Below are 20,744 nucleotides of genomic sequence, written 5' to 3'. Positions count from 1 at the left end.
CATATGACGTATATATATTGAATATGAGGTTTTAACTTGTGTTCCGAAATAAATGTTCACAGTACTGAGAGCTTGTAACAGAACACAGGGTTAAATGCTACAAGTTAATTGATATGCTGTCGAAGTAACGTCAACAAAATTCTTTCTCCAAAAAATTCGTTGAAATAAGTGACATATATATGAGCTATGAATGAGCGATATGCACATACATATGTATACCCTTTAGTAGTGGTGTTCAGAGAACCATGGGCGATGCTATCTAGGGACTTGTACAGTTATTAGAGTGGTTGCCAGATATACAATGATGGTTTCAATCTCTTTTCACGTGCAGTAAATAATAAATAATTAAAATATATAAATGCATGAAAAATGCCAAGTTTATTGTTTTGGATATGAGGAGTTTGCGTGTGGATATCATGTTTGATGCAAAAGGACAAGTAAAGTGGAGTGTGATGAATTCAAAATATATTTTTTCTTGGGCACATCGCTTTTCTTGGATTTTTTTCTTGTCCATTCTATTGTTTATTCACGGTAAGTAAGTTAACTTGTTAAATGTTGTAAAAATTGTATTGTTTGGCTTTTCATGTTCTTGATTTTGTTATGCTAACACTTTGTTGAATAACTAATGTTTTATTTTGTCACACACTTGTTTCCATAACTTTTATGAAACCTCTTCCTACAGAGTCTAAACAATTTTTTGAATTACTTTAATATGATAATTACCTATTTCTTTTTCTTCATAGGTGATAATTGCATGGTACCACAAGCAAGCCAAGAAGGCTCGTTGCACTCTTTTAAAAGTTATAGCGATGTGGCAATATTTCATTATACGGTACCTAAGGAAGTACTTAGAGCTACATGGCAATTTGCTGCATTTATGGATGGCAAAAATTGTTTACCAAGAAAAGTTCATATGTGAGTTATATTGTTTGAAATATATAGAATAATTTATATAGAAAAAAATAAAATTTATTTATTCATAGATATATACAATGGGGGAGTTATCCTATAATATCTGTAAACAATGCATCTTTTCCACCACACATGTATACAAAAAGAAATGGTACTATTTTGGTATCTGTCATGACTACTTTTGAACCAAAGACTACTGCTACTGTACCAATTTATGGACCAGAAGCTGGAGATTGGTTTGTTGGTGCATATATGTCTCACTGGGATGAGAAAGTTCAGCAACAAGTAAGTTTAAATTAAAAATGTTAATAAAAATATTAGGTCTGGTTAGACACAATGGATAAACAGTAAGTTCTCTATTTCAGGGTCTTGGCCATAAGTGCCATTATAGCATAGGATCAGTAGCAATATGGATGCAAACTAATGGTATTCAAAATATACCAATTGGTTATCAGAAAACTTTACATACAACTGAACCAACTTCTTATTACAAGTAAGATTTATTATCTTTTCTAATAATTGTAATACAATAGTAACTAAAGTAAATGGTATTATCAATAATATCTTTATTTTTCATGAACAATTTAGAATATACATTCCATCAGGAACATGGCATTTTCAAGTCCATGTATGGGCTTGTAATTTTACTTTGCATACACAAAAAGATATGAATAAACCTTGCATACAAGGTTTGGCATTGAAGGGACGAGTTCTGCCAGTTTTTAATCACACTCATCCAAGTCCAATAGGAAATTTGACTATATTGGATTCATATACATTTACTGAGTTCTCACCATATGAAGATAGTTATTATTACCTTCTAGTTATTTCGGACAGCGTAATAGATTTTAATGTTAAAGTTATAATATCTGGTAAGCTGGTAGGTTTAAAAAATATATGTATTACTTTATTATCAACAACAACTTTAAATTATTCTTTTTTAGAATGCCCAATTAAAGACCTGGGTAAATCTTTGATGAGGCAATATCTGGATGCGCCTTCATTTTCGAAAGCTCTAGTCAAACTTCGTATGAGGAATGATAGTTTACAACATGATAATTATCGATTATATAAAAATCAATTTGAATTATCAAGTGAGGATGTAATGGTAGAAGATCCATGCGTTCCGCGGTTTCAACTTGCTAGAGTTAAACATTCTCAAACATTCTCCGGCGTCTATTTACTTCAGGTATTTGCAAAATGTTTTCTTTACACTTAATTTGTCTAACAGTTTGCCATTACACAGGTTGAAAAATTTCATGGAAAGAAACGCTTTTTTTGACAGGTTAGAGAATGGTTAACGTCATGGGCGATGCTGACTGATTCTTATCCAATTATGACCCAATTTAATATATTACCACTAATAGATATCGGAGGTACTTTGGATATCCGTGTCCATCTTGAAATGGATAAGGTATATCTGACAATAAAAAATTTCTCTTCTGTCTCCACAGAATTTTCAAATATCTTTAAACTTGCAGCTACTAACAAAACAATTAATTCTTGTCACCATATGCATTCAAAGATCTCGTGTACCAAATCGCATAAATGGACAAATAATTTGCGACGATGAGAACATGTCGATGACTTTATCTTCCTACAATAAACAAGATGGAAATGTGTTAATACCTTATCCTCAGCCAGATACCTGGTACATCGGTTTTCAAGCTAAATGTTATATGAATGGGCAAGTAGAAAGTCCTTAATTTTTTATGATTCAATAATGTTTTGTTGTTTGAACGATATTAATCTATTCGCTTAGAAATCCGGTAACTTGCGAGATGGAAGGAATTTTAGTTTCATTGGACGTGAGGACAAGGCAGTGTGTGTTTTCTGGTAGTCACGCGTGCGGCCATCATGGTGTTTGTCAAGAGATTCAGAAAGGTCTTCTCTATTATACGACATGCAACTGCTTTGGAGGTACGCGAATTACGATGTAAATGAAATTATCTTCTATCGGAATAAATTATGAAGGTCAGTAAGTTCATTCTTTCAAGAGTGAATTGTAATTGTTTAGGGTACAAGGGCTGGGGCTGCACCGATGCAACAAACGCAAGTCCGATGGCCTCCGTTTTATTGACAACATTAATGTTAACGTTGAGCAATGGATTTTTTTTGCCAGCTATATACTTGGCTATAAGACGAGGCCTATACACTGAAGGGCTAGTCTATTTCGCCACTATGTTGTTTTCATCATTGTATCACGCTTGCGATCAGCAATTCATGACTTATTGCGTTGCTAAATATGAAGTACGTAAAGCTTTACATTATTATTGTGAAAGTTTATATGAAAGTAATTGTTTGTAATGTTGTTAAACATACGTTTTATAAATTCTCACAATCATTTTTCCCACGTACAGGTTTTACAATATAGTGACTTTTTCTCGGGTATTCTTGCCGTTTGGGTAACACTCGTTGCTATGGCTGGACTGCCAACACAATATATTTCGTTATGTCATATGTTTGGAGTTCTTATCATCGCATTTGGCGTTGAATCTGATAGAACTGGTCTTCCTAGTATATTGGTGCCTTTAGCCATGGGAACAATTATTCCGGTAAACGATAAGATAATCTTATGTAAAAACAATCATCACGAATTATATTCATGTATTTAAAGATACTGGGTTTACTAAAAGTGTAAAAAATTCTTATTGATAGATGGCAGCATATGTGTATCGTTGTGTCAAAAACAACAAGTGGAAGTGGCCTGATAATATTGTCAAATTATTATTCGGATTGTCTCTGGCTACTGTCGGATTACTTCTATTTTCTCTTGTTGAGACTGAAGCCAATTATCACGTAAGTCAATTATTCACCTGTTATGGTTGCTTCCACTCTGTGTTTGCAGTAATCATTCATGATTTTAATGTCTTCTTACTTGCAGTATGTTCACAGTGCATGGCACATAGTAATAGCATTGTCCTTGTTATTTGTACTACCGCCGGCACGCGTTGAGTCATTCTTACCACTGGCCAATACTTCTCTCAGCGGTTCTGACAGTGAGTTACTTGACTATAAAGACTTTCCAGGTAGTCCAGTGTTTACCATACTTACTGACCAGCAAAACCTGCTCACTGTTCCCAGTTGAATCTCGATATAAATGAGAAAAGTCAGGATGTTTGTATGCCAAAAAATATATCACGTATAAGCTTTTATGTGCCAAAAAGATGTTCTGATCGAGTGATTGGGAGGTGAGTAAATCCATAGAATATCATGATAAAAACTAAAGTCATGAAATTCAATTTTGTATAATCTTTTGCAATAACAGTGTAATATTCAGAAGTACTTGCAAATATTTGATAGAGCGTAAAGTTTTTAAATATTATCAACGAGTCGATGCTGCATTTAAAGGTGCTTATATAAGTTTCTCAATTAATTTGATTACTATGATATATAAGAAGTTATATGATATACTATCTATGAGTAATTCATTAACGTGGTGGATGGTGCCATGTAACATATTATTATATACAATGCCTATTCTTTATTCTGTGGATTGTGATAATGAGGATTGTTCATTGTTTTATTAGTTGTGGCATACACTGCTGGACTAATGATATCTTTCTTGTTGGAAATTGTTCATGAATTTCTCTATGCGTGAAATGCATAGTGTAAACAGCTCTCTATATTCTAATACTTTCTTTTAATTGGCATATATTTCAATTACAAGGTTAGTGATTGCTTGGTGCTTCAAATTTATTTAGGGATCAATTCTGTATTTTGCGAATAATATTAACTTGAAGCTTTATTTTGAGTGAAGTATAGTTTTATCCTGGGCTTGTGATTTCTGTGCATTCTTAATCTCAGTTACTATCGAAGTACCTCATAGTTATGGTGTGTCATGACTTATTTCTATTGGACACATCTACGACCATATAACATATATTTTATTTACAATTAGGTATATTTCAATATAATGAATCAGGGTGACATGTAAGAAGACAGGCGTAACTTATAAGAAATCATACTATACATATTTAGGAGAAAGCAAATATATTGACGCACATTTTAATAATAGAATCCTGTTGGATGAATATTGATGCACAGTTATTGATCTGTACAAATTTAATTTTTTTTTACCTAACTCATGTAAAGAAGTTATTTACTTTAGCGACGTGTGAGATGCATTTATGTACAAGCATAAAGTTTCATTGCAACAGATTCTAACTATGAAAAGTTTATATTTTCATGAGATTTTCTTAAGTGCAATTAATTACATGTCATACTAATTTAGCAATATTTTCTAATATATATCCGTCAAGTGTCTAGGAAAACCATATTAGTTTAATATTTGCTTGTAATATCAGTTGATATTTAGCTTGTTCATCATTTGGGTTTTTCCAAAATAGAAATATTTTTTTACTTTCCATATAGTGTTCGAAGCTGAATATACTTCCATTCCTAAATGAGATTAACATTTTTCAATTAATCCCAGTCAGTTAAGATGGCTTTGAATTAATACCAATATAGCTATATACTTACATTGACATATAATAAGCATAACAAACTGCCTATTATACTTGCTCTCTATTAATATACTATGTAGTTTATATGATCATACATAGTTAAAGATTTACTACTGATCAGTTAGAGAAAAATTAATCGAAAGTGTCAAGTTCATGAAACGGAATATCCTTTAAAATAGTATTTTGGTTTATAATTTTAAGCGGTAAGCATACTGCATGATACATAATGTTACTGATTTTTAAATGTTCATGGGGGAAGATAACCATTAAAAACTGATTTAATATTGAAATAAATAAACATATATTTATGATCGTTGTTTTTTTTATTATTTTTATCATCTTACACTAATCGGATGATGCTTCTATCCGTTTTCTACTGATGTGCTGCATATTGATAATTCTTCAGCAGAAGTTGTTATGGTTTCTGATATTTGATCAGCGGCAATCATTTTACTTAATCTTACACACAATGATTCTTTCCACTTATCACAAATTTCTATCATTGTTGATTTCAATACTCTTAAATCTATGGAGATAAAATGAGCTTGAACTTCATCTTCAACTGCATGAATTTTGATTATCAAGTTTGTACATCTGCAAGGAGAAAAATGTATAACATGTGATAATATAAACATTTACTCTTTAAACATATTAGATATAAATATTCAAATTTTGTTATACGATCACTTACTGTATAATATGAGCTTCAATGATATTTCGATCTATCGTAGCATCAGTAATTGTTTGTGTAGATATTTGGTCAAAAATAATTGATACTTCTTTGATAAGATCGATAGATGCCAAGTATTCCTCAATCCAACCTTGTACGGCCTCCATTTCTACAAATTTATAATTTCAGGTAACACACTGAATCACATTGATGTTTGTTCACATAATTTTTTATTGAATTAAATTAATTACCTGTGTTAATTTCTTTGATTAAATTGCGATATTTTTCATTATCGTTAATACATTGTTTGATTTCTATTGATTTGAGGTTTAATTGCATTATTTTCGAAAACTGTGATACCGAACAAACAACAGATATGATCGAATTGCATATTTGTATTATTGCCTGGTTTATCAATTGCACTTCTGGTTGGAGTATTATCTAAAATAAATATATTTTATAATGACCACCTTATATATTCTGATATAGAATATAAGTTCATTAGAATAAATCAAATGTTACTATAATAAGCAATGTTAATCACTATTATCATAAATAAAATTGACCTTATTTTTTAGGTAGTTTGCTTTTATTCTTAATAATGGTATTGGCGTGGCAATATTGTCTCTGTCAAAAAACTGTATCAATGATGATAATGAGCGTTGAATACACAGAATGAGTGAATCACATAAATTTCGGTCCATCTCCTCAATATAGTTCGTCCAGTACTCCGTTATCTAAATTATACAACCACATATCTGTATTCATATATTTCAAGTACATTCAATGATATCTACATATTCTTAACATCTAACTTCACTGTACTTTGTAAAATTTTATATATGTATTAATGCGAATGCAAGACTGTAGTGATTCCTGTATCATTGATATATCAAATAATGAATGTATATAAAATTAAATTTAATATTTTCAACTATTACAAACCTCTTCTGCGTTGGCGTCAAACATTTTTTCTAATTTTCGTATCATTTTTACTATACTACTATGATACTCTAGTATTTCTGTGATTCCACGGTTTCTGAAATAACATTTATTGCAATAAGTATTTCGTTATTTTTTTTTCACAGAAGCAGAAATAGAATTATCAGTTTTGGAGTTACCTTTCCTCATTCAAGTAATTTATAAGATCATCCAGTGTGTACGTCTCTATTGTAGGATCATTACTAATGAGGTTCACCATAGATATGTTAACAAACAATTGATGGATTTTTAAATTTATTTCTTTATAGGTCTGTATGACTTCCTTAGACTGTACACAAATATATTTACAGTATAATTCAAATTTGTATTCAATGAAATGTTATTAGTGTATCACCTGTAATATTTGGGCAGTGCATTCATTATAGAACTTTTCAAGAGAATCAGAATCCCATGTAATTTTGTCAAATCCTTGTGAAATCGAGTTCCTGAGACTTTTCAGTAATTCTTTGAACAGAAGTTGTTCCTTATTAGATAAGGTCTTTAGAACTCCATTATATTGGATACACAATGATACTGCCCCTTGATATTTGTTTCTCAATGAATCCATTTTGGGCGGAAGTGCTTTTATATACTGTTTCACATCATACTTCAGTTTATTCCATCTGTAATTTTATTAGATATTATTGTACTTCCACGAGTAGCTATAATGATAATCTTGTGTGATTCCTTGCCCTTTAATTTCCTCGATTATCATTAGCAGGTTTTGATCCATATTAACTTGGATTAATTCTGTCTTATCCTTTTGCTGCTGTAAAACTGGTACTTTCAATTTCATTTTAAAATTTGTAATATCGTCAACTTTGTCATTCCACGATTGGAACAGTGCTTTTTCCTTATTGATAATACCGATGATTAGATTCTTGTACTTCTGTAAAATTTCTCTGAAATATATTTTAGTATGTTCGTGTAAGAGGTATGCTTTAGATAAAGAAATTACTCTTACAATTGGGCATCGCAATCTCCAAACCAATCAGATGAATTAATCATAATTTCATGTTGCCTGGATAAATAATTTCGTTTTATTCGTAATGCAGTTGCGTGTCCTGAATAATATGGCACCGACGGATGATGCATGTCCAATTCGTCAATAATTGTAGTTACACAATTCTCCAGTTCTTTATTAAAAATTTGCCAAACCTTACGAATGTAGTTTAAAAGCCATTAATATCATACAACCGTATTTTATCCTCGTATGAATCGGAACAATGAGAATACTAAAAAAAAATAACATTCAATATCTTTGATGCTTACCCCAACCCATTTGTTATGCAAAGTCTCCCGTAAGTATTGTCGTTCTTCAAACATTCGAAGTGCATACAACGCTTCAATTCCTTCCTCTACGTTTTGAACGTCAGCAAACATATCGTCAATTAAGTTTCTGGCCATATTTTCTAATTCCATCATGTGATGCCTGAATTCGCTTATATCATCAAGCCAAACGGGCTTTGCAACGTCCAAAATATCATCATAGGAATTTTTAATCATATCAAGATTTTCGTAGAATAAACTTTCGATCTTTGCATAATGCTTTTTGTGTTCCAGTCCCTTGCTGCCTCCAAATTTATTCTCTCTATAACTTCTGAAAATCAAATTGTAGTGATAAACACACTTCATGAACAATTCGTCGAACATACCTGCCAAAAACAGTAACTGCATCACAAATTTCAATGACATCGTGGCAACGTTGCGTAAACGTGTCTACGTGATTAAACACCTTTTCTTTATCCACGTTCCATTTCTTACGCGATTCAATATCCGAAGTGATATTGGTCAGCTGAAAAGAATTTAAGATTGGAAAAGATCATTTGCAAGTGCACTAATGTGAGTCTTCAGCGTCACCTACTCTGTCATAAATCTCTTTGTAATCTTGACAACAGGAAATGCATTTTTTTAACATGCTTCTTCCTTTTTCTGTATCGCCTTCAAAAATAGTATCTAGTTCAATATAATCTTGACATTGATTTATTATTTGCGTGCTCAGAGCCCGGCAAAGAATTTCAATTTTATTTCTGAAGACATAAAAAAATAAATTATATTAATTAAAAGTTTGTCACGTCTATTGATTGTTTGAGAGAAAAGTAAGTCGTTCTTACGAAGTATTATAAAACGGCGAATCCGTCCAGATAAATTGTATTAGAAACAATATTTCCGTTATGAAAGGCTTAACGGATTCAGGAGCTTTTAGCTTCTCACAAAGCTCAGTTAAAGTATTTAAATAAATAATATTTGAAGCAGCTTCCTTTATTCCCATTTGTACTTTTTCAGTTAGCGATGCGAATTGTCTTACACTAGCCGACCGAACGTTCTCTAGTTTTTTCACGATGAAAAGAACATTCTCGTTTATCAGCTGACTATGCAAGCAGGACAAATTACCATCTATAAAAATAATACTGCATTATTTTTTTTTACATTCAACCAATATTCACAATATTAATTAATACGTATACTAAGTATACTAACGTCTGTCATTCCAAAATGCAAACTCATCTATTATGCTATTGATATTATAAGGTGCTGTATCCTTTGCCAAAGCTTCACGTATCTGCCTGATCCAGTAACGTGCTACTTTTTCCAATCTACCAATTAATTCATTCTCTTCACTTTCACTTTTTTCAGGCTCTTCTTCGGCATCATTTTCCAGTAGGATATACTCTTCATAAGCCGGTGATTTTAATTTTTCAAATTTTAAACCTTCTCTGGGTATATAAAGTATCGTAAGGCCCATAGCCTTATAGGTAGCATCGTTTAAACTTATTAGAAACATATTTAAATTTGTACAGATAGCATCTCTCATTGCTGTTTCAAAAAATGGAGAATATTGATAGTTAATACTAATTGGAATAAATCTACAGAAGAAATAAAATAGAAGGTAAATACTTTGTGGCCATTCCTTGCTACTAAACACCATAGGTGAGTATATGTTCTCCATGAATTTCAGTACAGCGTTTTCTACATTGTGATTAATGCTTCCAAATATAATAGTAGACAGAAAATTTTCAGCATTATAAATTTGCCAGGGTGATCTTAAAAAGTAGGTGAGACCATCCACAGGATAAGTTGGAAACTCGAGCATCGATTTTAGTGAATTGTGATCATAGAAAACAGTGAGAATTATTTTAGTGGGATCGCGAAAATATTCTCTTATGACTTCGCAACATTCTTCATTCCAGTCTGAATCATCTAATGCATAAAGAACAGTAAAATCCATTACGTACTGCACCTAAAAATATGGAAAATTAGTTTCAAATGCTTATTCGTTGTTACCGCCATTTGAATATTACTGACTAGTGTATTCAGTTCCTCTAGAGTAAATATAGGCTTTTCCGGTTCAGCAGGTAACTCTTCCTCAGATTCTGGGGTTTCTGTAACATTATTATCTTTTCATAGAATGCTATATACGCAATAATGCGATATACGTTACGCAATTGTTCCTTCTTTGGTTATTGCTACAGATAGGTTTACTCTGTTTCTTGGTTATTAGAATTTACCTTGGTGACCAAACTCTTCCTCATCCGTATCCATGTCTAAATATTCTCTATGAAGATCTGGCGGTGACTTTTCAATCTTTCTTGGTCTTCTCGTGTCTGATTCATCATTCTGATTATCCTTTTTATCTGCCATCTCGTCACAATTTCACTGTTTTAAATACACAATTTTGTTATTTATTCGTAAAAGCAATACAATTCTTTTCCCTTGTAATTCTACTCTGCTGTTAAACTTTACATTAAATTCTGGTTACTAAGTGCGCGTGATATGTTATATCAATATTATAATATATAGTAATCCAGTCGTGGGAGTTTATACCTAGAAACAAAATTTAAGTTAATATAAATTTGATCAAAGAAACATATACGCGTAAAAGATATTAAAATCGAGTTTCACAATTAAAGATTTATGTATTGATTTTATTTTTATTAATTTAACTTTCTTTTTCTAGTTAAATCCCTGTTCTGAACTCTGCTAAGAATCGACTATAAGGATATAATTGAATTCGATATAATTATGGTATAATTAAAATATTGGGTTCGAGAAAACTGCATTTTTATTACTAGAAAGTAGATAACAGAATAACTCGTAGAAAGGAGTATTGTGTTATACCATAAATAGACTATATCGAATATTGCATTCACGATGGTAGACTCATAGTGGAGTTACATGATATAAGATGATGCTAATTTCCAGTGGCAGTACCGGCCCATGTTTCTGCCTCTAAAGTAGTTACATTCTGAATGTCTTACTGCACGTACGTACCTTATCACGGAGCTTGTCGATTTCATTGCAGCGAATAGAAAGTAAGGCAATTTCATTTTAAAGCAGTATAATTATTAATTTCTACAGTTTTCGAGATGAGCAGATAAAATATTTATTTCAATATTAATTAAAAAAATAATCAGTGCTTACGTTAAATGTTACGGAAATTTGTTTGTGCTTATAAATTGTTTGGTGCTATAAACACATTTTGTTGATGTGGCAGGTAAATTTTTTTAAGTATCGAGTTTTTGGTGTAAGCTAATGTCTATATAATATAGTTACTTTGAGCGTTTCATGTAAATGAGTTAATGAGATGCATCGAATAATGTTACTACATTATGTAAATTTTATGACTCAGGTTGATTATGCTTGGGTTATTAATTTTTTATTTAAATATGTCATTAATGGAATGATTCACTCCTATGACTATATATATACTATGATTAATAAATAATTGAAACGCATTTGCATGTTCCTAAAGTAACGTTCCTGCTTATAAAATCCGATTGAAACCAATAGAAATAAGCCGATTACCGATTGTATTGCAATGGGATTTAATTAGACGCATTTGGTTCCCAATCGAAAATTAATCTGAATGAATAAGCATCGTGTCAAATGGGACTTTATTGGTGATTATGTTATAAAAGAATTAATCTTTAATTGCAATTATAGAGAATCCCGTTCATTAACGTTAGTATATATCTGTAGGATTTAATAAAAAATGATTCATAAACAGATCTGATTTATTTCGACTTTTTTTCGATTGAGTTCAGTCGCTTTTTTTAAAGCAGGAATGTCGCTGATAATATGTTACTGACTGAGCTTACATAATAAAACTGTCATGTAATTTTTGTTGCAGAGGTTGTTATCTGCAGATTCAAGGCTAATTCAGAATTATAGTCTGATTCACATTTTATAAACCTGTCACGTTTCCTGAAGAAATTTTCAAAAATGACGCGTCAGTTATTTGTCGGTCCATTGATCCATTCAAATGAGAATGGCCAATTAATTGTTACTCAGCGAGTAGCAATTCTGGTTGAGGATGGAAAGGTGATTAATCTCCCATGATGCAATTAATATTTGATATAACTTTGTATTTGAAGTAAATTATTTGAAACGTAGTTAAAAGATTATAATGGTCTCTTATCAAAATTATGTACGGTCGGAGACGATAATGCAGGCCAGGGACAATCTCTATAACTAGTTGTACTACTCTAACTACTGATAAATTGAAATATTTAAGCTTCATCTTACAATGATGTTTGTTTTAGATAACAACTGTTATGGAAAATCCAAAACCTGGTGATATGACAGCCGATTACGTCACTCTGTTGAGCGCTGGCCAATTTTTAATTCCAGGTTTCATTGACTGTCACATCCACGCGGCTCAATTTCCAAATCTAGGTGTTGGATATGATAGAGGACTTTTAGATTGGCTAGAAACTTATACGTTCCCATTGGAGAAGCATTATTCTGATCATAATTTTTCAGAGAAAGTTTATGATGTCGTTGTGGTCAGTTTCAATGATTCTTATAAAATGGATCTTCTATCAGGACATATACTATATTATTGTTTGTTGGGTACAGAAACGAACACTAACAATGGGAACAACAACTGCTTGTTACTTTGCATCCCTTTATGGCGAATCATCAGTGATCCTTGGACAAAAAGCAGCACAGTTTGGACAGCGCTCACTAATTGGCAAAGTTAATATGAATGTAAAACGGAATGATGGATATTGTGAAACTACGGAAGAATCTATAATTAATACAAAAAAGTTCATCACAGATATAAATAAGATTGAGGTAAAATTTTAATTTACTTTGAGGAGATATTAGAATATATGCTTTTAAGAAAGTAAAAATAATTGAATGTTTCATTATAGAGCCCTCTAGTAAAACCTATCATTACTCCTCGGTTTGCACTAAGTTGTGATATGGAATTAATGAAAGAATTAGCAAAACTCGCTAAAAAGTTTGATGTCCATATACAGGTATGACAATGGCATAAATATGCTAAATAAGTGCATTTTAAGTAATATTTAAAATGATATTAATTAAACAGACGCACATTTCTGAAAATCTTGATGAAATTGAAGCAGTCAGACATTTATTTAAGGATTATTCATCGTACAGCGCTGTTTATGATGAAGCTGGACTTCTTACTAATAAGGTATATGGCAATCAATCATAAGTTATCCATGATGATATTATATGTTATACGATTGTGTGTAGACTATACTGGCTCATGGCATATATCTTACCGATACTGAATTGGATCTTTTAAATAAAAGGGGCACTTCTGTGAGTCACTGCCCATCTTCTAATACTTGTTTACGAAGTGGCCTTTGTGATGTAAAAAAACTGAAGTCTCATGGTGTGAAAGTTGGTCTCGGAACAGGTAGATACTTGTGAACTGTATTAAAACTTGTATAATAACAAAACAATAAATTCCCTATTGTCTTCAAAGATGTTTCAGGTGGTCAAAGCTCATCTATCATAGATGCAATGAGATCGGCTCTGCAGGTCTCTAATCATATTGCGATTCAAACACCTGGATATGAACCACTAAACTATAAAGATGTATTTTATTTAGCTACTCTGGGAGGAGCCACTGGTACGTTGCAATGACTAATTTATATGATTAATTTATTTGTTTTACAAAGTGTTTCGATGAGTGTTTTTTAGCATTGGCACTGGATGAGCATATTGGTAATCTGGTACCAGGAAAACAATTTGATGCTCTTGTGATAGACTTAAATGTCTCAACTGGTCCATTGGATAATTTGATTGAGTACACGCTTGAAGAAAAGTTACAGAGACTTATTTATTCTGGGGATGATCGTAACATTGTTGAAGTATATGTCGCTGGTCAACGAGTTAAATGAAGATAGCAGATTTTTATCATTAAAAAAAATGTAAAAACGTGTCAAAATGATTAATGAAATATGAATAATATGATTATTTATTTTAAACCTATTACTGATACAATCGACATTACAATTAATAACATTTATTTTGTATCTTTCACTAAGACCCGTTTTCTTCAGCGCGGTTCAATTGATAAACTGTGTTTATCTTCAAAATACAAGTGTCTGATTGGCTAATAGCACAGTTAAATCGAGTTTATGCATTGAACCGTGTCGAAGCAAATAGACGTAAATCTTTCTTTTTGATCCTTTCCAATGGGGGACTGGACAATTTTATATTTTGAATAAATTTCGAAAGTAAATCAAGATCCAATAATATTTAGTAAATATAGAGGTGCTACACGGGTGTCAAATGGGCACACGGCATTTTCTTAAAAATGTCTTTAAAATGTTTCAACAATAAGCTCTTTTAATAGTTTTTGAAAAGTTCTATAGTTCCCGGTCTCGTTCTAATAGTTGCTTTGGGAACCAGCGGTGAGTAGCGGAGAACCTCTGTCCGCCATGCTACACGTTTTTGTTTACGTTTAGCTCGGCTACGACGGGATATGCTTTGTCGATGGAGGCGATGATCACAAAATCCTACTTCCAGACTCGTCGCTACGATTTAGCGCCATGATTTTGGTATCGCCTAAAACCGGAGCGTTGTGCATCTCCCCACTCATCACTGCCGTAGTGTTGTGAATCTCCCTATTCATCTCTGTATGTGCATTTAGTTTTTAGAATGTAATCTTATCGGTAATTTGTAATGTAGATTCCTATACTGCAATTGTAGCAGTACCTACAGTTGAGAAGATGAGAAAATGGAAACCACCCACCGCATGTAATTCATCATAAGAGTTTTCTGTCCTCATTGGAAAAAGTGAATGTTGTTCCTTGGGGTTTCTATCTGTAAATTGGTTCGACTAAAATTAGGAGATCTGGTGAACTGGACAACATATAACTTGTGCTAATCAAACGATAAATTAAGTTATTTAATTACGTGTACCTATTTAAATTAGTTTACTTGCATTGTTTATTATGCGTTTGCCAGCATAATGACAGCTGACAGCTAACCTGCGTGACGTTTGGAATTTACTTATTTTATGATGAGACAGAAATATAGCGTTTCTTTTATCATTTTCCATGCCTTCGTGTTTTCGACATTTCTTTCTGGTATAATATCAATCAAGAGCTTGTAATAAGAATTTTCACATGTATACATTACTGATAAATTAGTGTAAATAAGCTATTGTCATTGCTAAGTGTTTTCATTTACGGACGGTAATTAATAATAAAAGCAAAATGCTCAATCGATTTAAGACAGTTTTGATGAATGCTGTTGGCGCAAGTGAGCTGGGTACTAGCGAACTTGGCATAGAATATCCTGTTACTGATGGCGATGTGGATATCGACTATATAAATGCTAATGCAGCATTGGAAATAGAAACTATGCCTTATAGTAGACCAAGCTTCTTAGGATTAACTAGTGAAGAAACGCAGGTATATACTTAAAGATATATCAAGGTATCTAGTTATTTCTGTTAATAATTTCATTAAAAAATAATTCTTTGACATTAGGTGAGCGCTGACCATAGAGTAAGACCAATTATAGTACCCAGGGATTTGAGCAGACTGCCATGGTGTGCTGGATATGCGGAATGCATAAACGCAGGGAAAAGCAAGTTAAATGAAGATCAAGCTTCAGCCACGCGGGGCGATTTAAAGTTACATGATTCTAATATTACAATACCATATGTAATGTTTTCTATGTTTGATGGTCATGCAGGCTATCAAGTAGCTCTCAGTGCAAGAATACATCTTCATAGAATTATTCTTGTAAGTACAAACAATTTGTTCATAATGTTTAAATTGAAATGTACAAACTACTTTGCTATAAGTCAAAGTCTTACAACTCTCTTTTTTATAGGATAGACTAATGACAATACCCAGTGTTGATTTATTTAATGAAAGTGATACAGCTGTAGTAAAGGGTAGTGATCTTGTTACGGGTGCTATAGAAATAGCTTACAGATTGATGGATCAATCTGTTGAAATGCAAGCTCAACGTGGTGGCGGTGGTTGTACGGCTATTACAATTTTATTCTTGAATGGCAGATTATATGCAGCTGGTGCGGGAGATTCCAGGTATTATACTATGACTTCATTTTCCGATAATGATTATAAACATATCTTATTTATTAATTATTAACTTAGGACTGTCCTCGTTGTTGGCGAGGGACAAAAATCTCTCACGAGAGATCACACTCCAGATTCGGAGTCGCACCGTGTAAGGGCTTTAGGGTCCCTTAGAGGTGGAGAATTATTAAAGGGTCACTTTACACAATTAGAATTCATGCGCCGTCCAATTCAACAAGAACTAGGTCTAATGATTTTATACAGAGATCCTCACATGACTGGCTGGGCATACAAATCTTTAGCCCGACCAGATTTAAGATTGCCACTAATTTCTGGACGTGGTAAAAGGGTAATTACACGTTCAAAATCATTCTTATTCTCAATAATAAGATGACTTTAGAAATGACGATATGATATTTACAGAGCAGAGTAATGGGAACTATTGGTGTCACAAGAGGATTTGGTGATCACGGTCTGAAGGCAGCTAACACCGGTGTTAGCATTAAACCGTTTTTGTCTTCACAACCCGAAGTGACATCATTAAATTTAGATGATTATGATCTCACTGAGAGGGACTGCGTTATTATGGCAACTGATGGGTTGTGGGACGTCATTACAGAAAAAGAGGCTGCTAATATATTAAGAAAAACTCTAGCCCCTGATACTCCTTCCTTGGAATACAGGTAATACCTTTATACGAATGTTCATCTTAGTGATTCTACAGATTTATCTTTTTTTCCCTTCATTGTTAGACTCACAATGGGAGCTCAGGAATTGGTTCAGGCTGCAAGAGGTCAATTGGTAGGACGAGCTTGGCGAACAAAAAGTGAAAATTCTGAGGGTATTGCAAAAAATACTAAACCTTCGATACCATCGGTTGATGACATAAGTGTACTAGCTGTACCAATTTATCCTTATTTATGTGAACATAAGCAATGGATAAAAACTACACAGCAATATACTTCAACTTAAACAAAGAATTTTACATATCTAGTGATGCGATATTTAGTACATACGTTTAGTATGTTTCAGATGCCAGAAGCACGTGGGTTTTTCAGATACTCTTAATTTCTTTTTTGGAAATTTATAGCCATGCAATTACTACTAGGGATGAATCTTTTTGTACAGTGAATTTAGTGCATTTATTTTGTTTTAATATTAAAACATGATCTTTCAAAATCTCTCTTGCATTAGCATAAGAACATCCTCATATATTACGTATGAAAGAGGCACATAACACGAATATGCATTCCTTTACTTGCGGCACGGTTTACTCTATAAATATTCCTATGCCGAATTATTTATTTGAATTAATTTAGCCTGTGAGACTTTGTATAAGATACTATTGATGATATTTAACTCGAATGCATCGTGTATAACTTTTATAGATGCACGTGATTCCAAATAAATGTAGGTATGCAAAAGTGACTTTGAATAAGTCATCTATATATATTACACTTATATTTGTAAATAGATAACAATTGCATTAGTATATTTTTGAAAGCGAAATAATATATAATTATTCGCTAACTAATCATGTATCATATATTGTACGACCTAGTAGCTGATTGTAATTAATGTAACGAATAAATGGAAAAAAAGCATTTAAAAATATTTTTAATAATTTTTCTAACGGCCATTCCCAAAATATTTCTAATTTCCAATATTTCAAAGTTTTAAAGTAATGCAATCTTCGTGAACTACTTTTCTAAACTACTCAGCGAGTTCAAAGAAAAGTCTAATGTCCGTGTTGGTGATTTTCTCTGTTAAAAAAACCAACAAATAATTGATAAGTAATTAATAAAGGAATAAAAGTTATCTGAAAATATGAATAAACTTTTGTTTAATTATATAAGATTCATACTGCATAAGATCGTCGTGGAATTTGCGTCACTTCCGATTTCCCATAACGTACGGCCATTAGATTTTGTAACGGTCGACTGCAAGAAGTCTGTGCAAGCTTTCTTCCACAAGTCACAATTCGTCTCGGATTCTAGTTATGTTATATGAATATATAGTAAAGGTAAGAATTGAACAATATCAAAAGTTACAAAAGGATACCTGCGTGCCGTGGTATTGTTGTGGAGCTTCGCTTTCATTTTTCAACGGTATCTCATATTTTCTATCGGTTCTTCCATCTTGCAATCTCGCAACATTGTAACGTCGCGAAACATAACTTTCGATAAGCGAAGGATTCTCCTTTTTCGATTGAGTATAAGGTTTCTCAATCTCTATGACAGGACTGCTTTCTATCAGAGAATTGTCTGTGATATTTGTCGAGTCTGTATAGGTACGTACAGGACTTGAGAAATCAGGACTATTGGAATTGTTCCATCTGAACGATCTCATAGGTACCGGTATTTTCGATCCTATCCATAAGATACAAAGCTGCAATAAGGAATAAAAATTCAATTTCTACTTCACAAGTTATTAATCTACCACTTTCTGGTGTAAAGGTAACATTCGCTACAGAGTTGCAGCATAGTTTTCTCATTAAATTTCGTGAAGGGAATAACGGGTTCAGCCATATTTTAAATTCATCCGTTTTAGTGTGAATGGCTGTAATAACATTTCATTGTTAACCGTTGTCAGACAATGATTTTTCTTGTTAGTTATTCTAGTCAGTTTATTATGTGTCTACTTGGTTCTACGCTTGGACTACGTCTTGGAATTCTACTTTGCAGTCGTGATACATCGCAAGTGTGTCTGTGCTCTTCTGTAACAATTTGTGATTCACTTTCTGCACGTCGAGATATGTTGGATGGCGTCTTCTTAGACCTGCGGAAGTCAGATATACGTATGGTGAGTCGAAACATTTATTTCTCTCTACGGTACGATATATATGACGCATATCAAGATATATATATATATATATATATATATATATATATATATATATATATATATATATATATATATATATATATATATATATATATATATATATATATATATATATATATATATATATATATATATATATATATATATATATATATATATATATATATATATATATATATATATATATATATATATATATATATGTTATGAGATAGTCAAGATATATATGTTCTATACAAGGACTGGCTGCGATGACTTGATTTTCTGGAAGACCTGCTTGAGTCGCTTTGATCTTTCCTGTATTCTTCTCTAGGTTCGTTTAATATTTTCAGTTCATCCAGCCGAACGGATGAATTTTCCTTCCCCTTGTTCTCGCATTTTACTGCACGCTTTTTGTGAGACTCGCATTCGCCATATGATTTTTGATATCCCGACTGAAACGTAACTAGTAAAATTATTTGAAAATAAGTTTATTTTAATACTATTTTATGTCAATTACTGGATTTACGGAAGTGAGGTTTTGTATATCCGCGATTGGAGAAAAATCAAGTTCTGGTAATTTCGGCGCGAAATGTCCAAGAATATATGATGAGTTTCGATTTTCGCAATTCTAATAGCGGAAGCAAAATTAATTGATATCGAGATTTAATTTGAAAATTTCCGTTTAAATAATCTTACTGCTTGTGGAATTAATGGCGATGGTAACGCTCCGCAAATAGATATTGCTTCGAATTGAGATGTTTTATTTTTAATTTCATTCTGAATAATGGACACGTCTTCCGCGTCGCAGACGGGTATAGAATCATCAAGAGAATTTGTTTCACTTCTATTAACATTTTCATGAAAATTTGTCGTTCGTGAATCACGACTATTTAAAACGTTAAGTGACGAGGAGCATTTGGGTGTTAAGATTAACGATGTCAAGTCAATTTCACTAATTTCTTCCTCTAATCTGTTTACATCCATTTTGGGAGTGAGGTCTTGAAAATCATTTTTATCAGAAATCGATAACTTAATTGCATCCTTTAAAAAAGCTAAGACTGACATTTTCCCAGTGGAAGTACCAAATCCAGCGGCCTGACTTGTCACATCGTTCCTCGAATCACGTTGAATGTCAACTATACAAATTGGCGTAAAATAATATAGCTGGCCAACCTGTGACAAAAGTTCAACTCACGGTTTGGCTTCTGTGCTATTTTTGAAATTTCTCTATCAGTGCGAACAGTCGGTTTTACAATGGCTGTGAGAGTAGACAAAGTTATGCCAGTTTCCGAGACAGTTTCCACCAGTTGACTTTCTTGTCTCGACCTGATTTCGTGCTTGTCCTCCGATATTAAGATTGGCTTCCTGTCCATCTGCTTCTCATGAAGTCGTTTTAGAGAGTCCACTCGAAGGAATTGTCCCATAATTTCATAAATTGCGAAACTAAGGTATTAACGTTAATTGGAATATTTTAAAATGAAACTTTTAAATGAAACGTGTATAAGGCAAAAAAGTAATACTAACATAATACCAAGTCCCATAATGACTATAAGAGCAAGCACGTAATATCCA

General features: G+C 32.5%; 4 protein-coding genes across 26 annotated transcripts in view; 2 read left to right on the top strand and 2 right to left on the bottom strand.

The window, feature by feature from the left end:
• Positions 1-258: 258 nt before the first annotated feature.
• LOC107274696 (guanine deaminase) lies at positions 259-14,329 on the top strand. Of its 19 annotated transcripts, XM_025091899.1 has the most exons (17): positions 263-531; positions 744-915; positions 984-1,197; positions 1,278-1,405; positions 1,501-1,784; positions 1,857-2,101; positions 2,198-2,326; positions 2,394-2,599; positions 2,675-2,832; positions 2,930-3,162; positions 3,273-3,467; positions 3,571-3,711; positions 3,797-3,911; positions 3,997-4,103; positions 9,667-9,714; positions 9,831-9,960; positions 10,988-11,226. In XM_025091899.1, exons 1-14 carry the CDS (start codon positions 363-365, stop codon positions 4,014-4,016), a joined length of 2,409 nt encoding a protein of 802 aa, XP_024947667.1. In that variant the 5' UTR covers positions 263-362; the 3' UTR covers positions 4,017-4,103; positions 9,667-9,714; positions 9,831-9,960; positions 10,988-11,226. The 19 variants fall into 19 exon arrangements, with proteins under 19 accessions (XP_024947671.1, XP_024947670.1, XP_024947667.1 ...); XM_025091898.1 differs by lacking the exons at positions 3,997-4,103; positions 9,667-9,714; positions 9,831-9,960; positions 10,988-11,226 and adding exons at positions 12,161-12,351; positions 12,573-12,815; positions 12,889-13,020; XM_025091893.1 differs by lacking the exon at positions 10,988-11,226 and adding an exon at positions 12,161-12,233 and having other exon boundaries at positions 264-531; positions 3,797-4,103; positions 9,831-9,919.
• The window catches only part of LOC107274694 (dynein-1-beta heavy chain, flagellar inner arm I1 complex), a 32,510-nt gene continuing 17,448 nt past the window's right edge, over positions 5,683-20,744 (bottom strand). For 2 of the 5 annotated variants that reach the window (XM_015754081.2, XM_015754083.2), the window contains 17 exons: positions 10,539-10,686; positions 10,336-10,412; positions 9,928-10,270; positions 9,511-9,846; positions 9,144-9,426; positions 8,894-9,059; positions 8,685-8,824; positions 8,302-8,629; positions 7,994-8,187; positions 7,722-7,931; positions 7,385-7,652; positions 7,170-7,318; positions 6,994-7,087; positions 6,615-6,785; positions 6,300-6,489; positions 6,070-6,217; positions 5,683-5,972 (listed from right to left, as the gene is read on the bottom strand). In XM_015754081.2, coding sequence (XP_015609567.1) covers positions 5,741-5,972; positions 6,070-6,217; positions 6,300-6,489; positions 6,615-6,785; positions 6,994-7,087; positions 7,170-7,318; positions 7,385-7,652; positions 7,722-7,931; positions 7,994-8,187; positions 8,302-8,629; positions 8,685-8,824; positions 8,894-9,059; positions 9,144-9,426; positions 9,511-9,846; positions 9,928-10,270; positions 10,336-10,412; positions 10,539-10,671 — 3,462 coding nt within the window. In that variant the 5' untranslated portion in view covers positions 10,672-10,686 and the 3' untranslated portion in view covers positions 5,683-5,740. Of the gene's footprint in view, positions 5,973-6,069; positions 6,218-6,299; positions 6,490-6,614; positions 6,786-6,993; positions 7,088-7,169; positions 7,319-7,384; positions 7,653-7,721; positions 7,932-7,993; positions 8,188-8,301; positions 8,630-8,684; positions 8,825-8,893; positions 9,060-9,143; positions 9,427-9,510; positions 9,847-9,927; positions 10,271-10,335; positions 10,413-10,538; positions 10,968-12,128; positions 12,256-20,744 lie in introns of those variants that run through there. The other 3 variants (XM_025091890.1, XM_015754084.2, XM_015754085.2) reach the window with 3 other exon arrangements.
• On the top strand, positions 14,917-17,960 carry LOC107274699 (protein phosphatase 1H). The gene is made up of 6 exons (XM_015754094.2): positions 14,917-15,710; positions 15,789-16,046; positions 16,138-16,355; positions 16,425-16,695; positions 16,770-17,029; positions 17,099-17,960. The coding sequence occupies exons 1-6, from the start codon at positions 15,513-15,515 to the stop codon at positions 17,316-17,318; spliced, it is 1,425 nt and encodes a 474-aa protein (XP_015609580.1). The 5' UTR covers positions 14,917-15,512; the 3' UTR covers positions 17,319-17,960.
• LOC107274703 lies at positions 17,975-20,258 on the bottom strand. The gene is made up of 7 exons (XM_025091916.1): positions 20,236-20,258; positions 19,428-19,624; positions 18,988-19,124; positions 18,786-18,905; positions 18,408-18,715; positions 18,211-18,339; positions 17,975-18,109 (listed from the first exon to the last, which is right to left on the bottom strand). Exons 4-7 carry the CDS (start codon positions 18,838-18,840, stop codon positions 18,047-18,049), a joined length of 555 nt encoding a protein of 184 aa, XP_024947684.1. The 5' UTR covers positions 18,841-18,905; positions 18,988-19,124; positions 19,428-19,624; positions 20,236-20,258; the 3' UTR covers positions 17,975-18,046.

This window comes from Cephus cinctus, unplaced genomic scaffold, assembly GCF_000341935.2.
Source record: "Cephus cinctus unplaced genomic scaffold, Ccin1 Ccin1_scaffold0101, whole genome shotgun sequence".
Classification (NCBI taxonomy): Eukaryota; Metazoa; Arthropoda; class Insecta; order Hymenoptera; family Cephidae; genus Cephus; species Cephus cinctus.
Note: the sequence above shows the minus strand (reverse complement) of the source record. Positions and strands in the feature narration are given on the sequence as shown.

What these genes read in the sequence shown, in the direction of transcription:
- LOC107274696 (XM_025091894.1), top strand. Translation starts at nt 363, where the DNA reads ATGAAAAATGCCAAGTTTATTGTTTTGGATATGAGGAGTTTGCGTGTG. An exon ending in CATTCTATTGTTTATTCACG is followed by an intron (nt 532 to 743) that starts GTAAGTAAGTTA and finishes TTTTCTTCATAG; the next exon opens with GTGATAATTGCATGGTACCA. An exon ending in ATTGCGTTGCTAAATATGAA is followed by an intron (nt 3,163 to 3,272) that starts GTACGTAAAGCT and finishes TCCCACGTACAG; the next exon opens with GTTTTACAATATAGTGACTT.
- LOC107274703 (XM_025091916.1), bottom strand. Translation starts at nt 18,840, where the DNA reads ATGAGAAAACTATGCTGCAACTCTGTAGCGAATGTTACCTTTACACCA. An exon ending in TACCTTTACACCAGAAAGTG is followed by an intron (nt 18,716 to 18,785) that starts GTAGATTAATAA and finishes TCTTATGGATAG; the next exon opens with GATCGAAAATACCGGTACCT. An exon ending in AACAATACCACGGCACGCAG is followed by an intron (nt 18,340 to 18,407) that starts GTATCCTTTTGT and finishes TAACATAACTAG; the next exon opens with AATCCGAGACGAATTGTGAC.
- LOC107274699 (XM_015754094.2), top strand. Translation starts at nt 15,513, where the DNA reads ATGCTCAATCGATTTAAGACAGTTTTGATGAATGCTGTTGGCGCAAGT. An exon ending in GCTGGTGCGGGAGATTCCAG is followed by an intron (nt 16,356 to 16,424) that starts GTATTATACTAT and finishes TTATTAACTTAG; the next exon opens with GACTGTCCTCGTTGTTGGCG. An exon ending in ACTCCTTCCTTGGAATACAG is followed by an intron (nt 17,030 to 17,098) that starts GTAATACCTTTA and finishes CTTCATTGTTAG; the next exon opens with ACTCACAATGGGAGCTCAGG.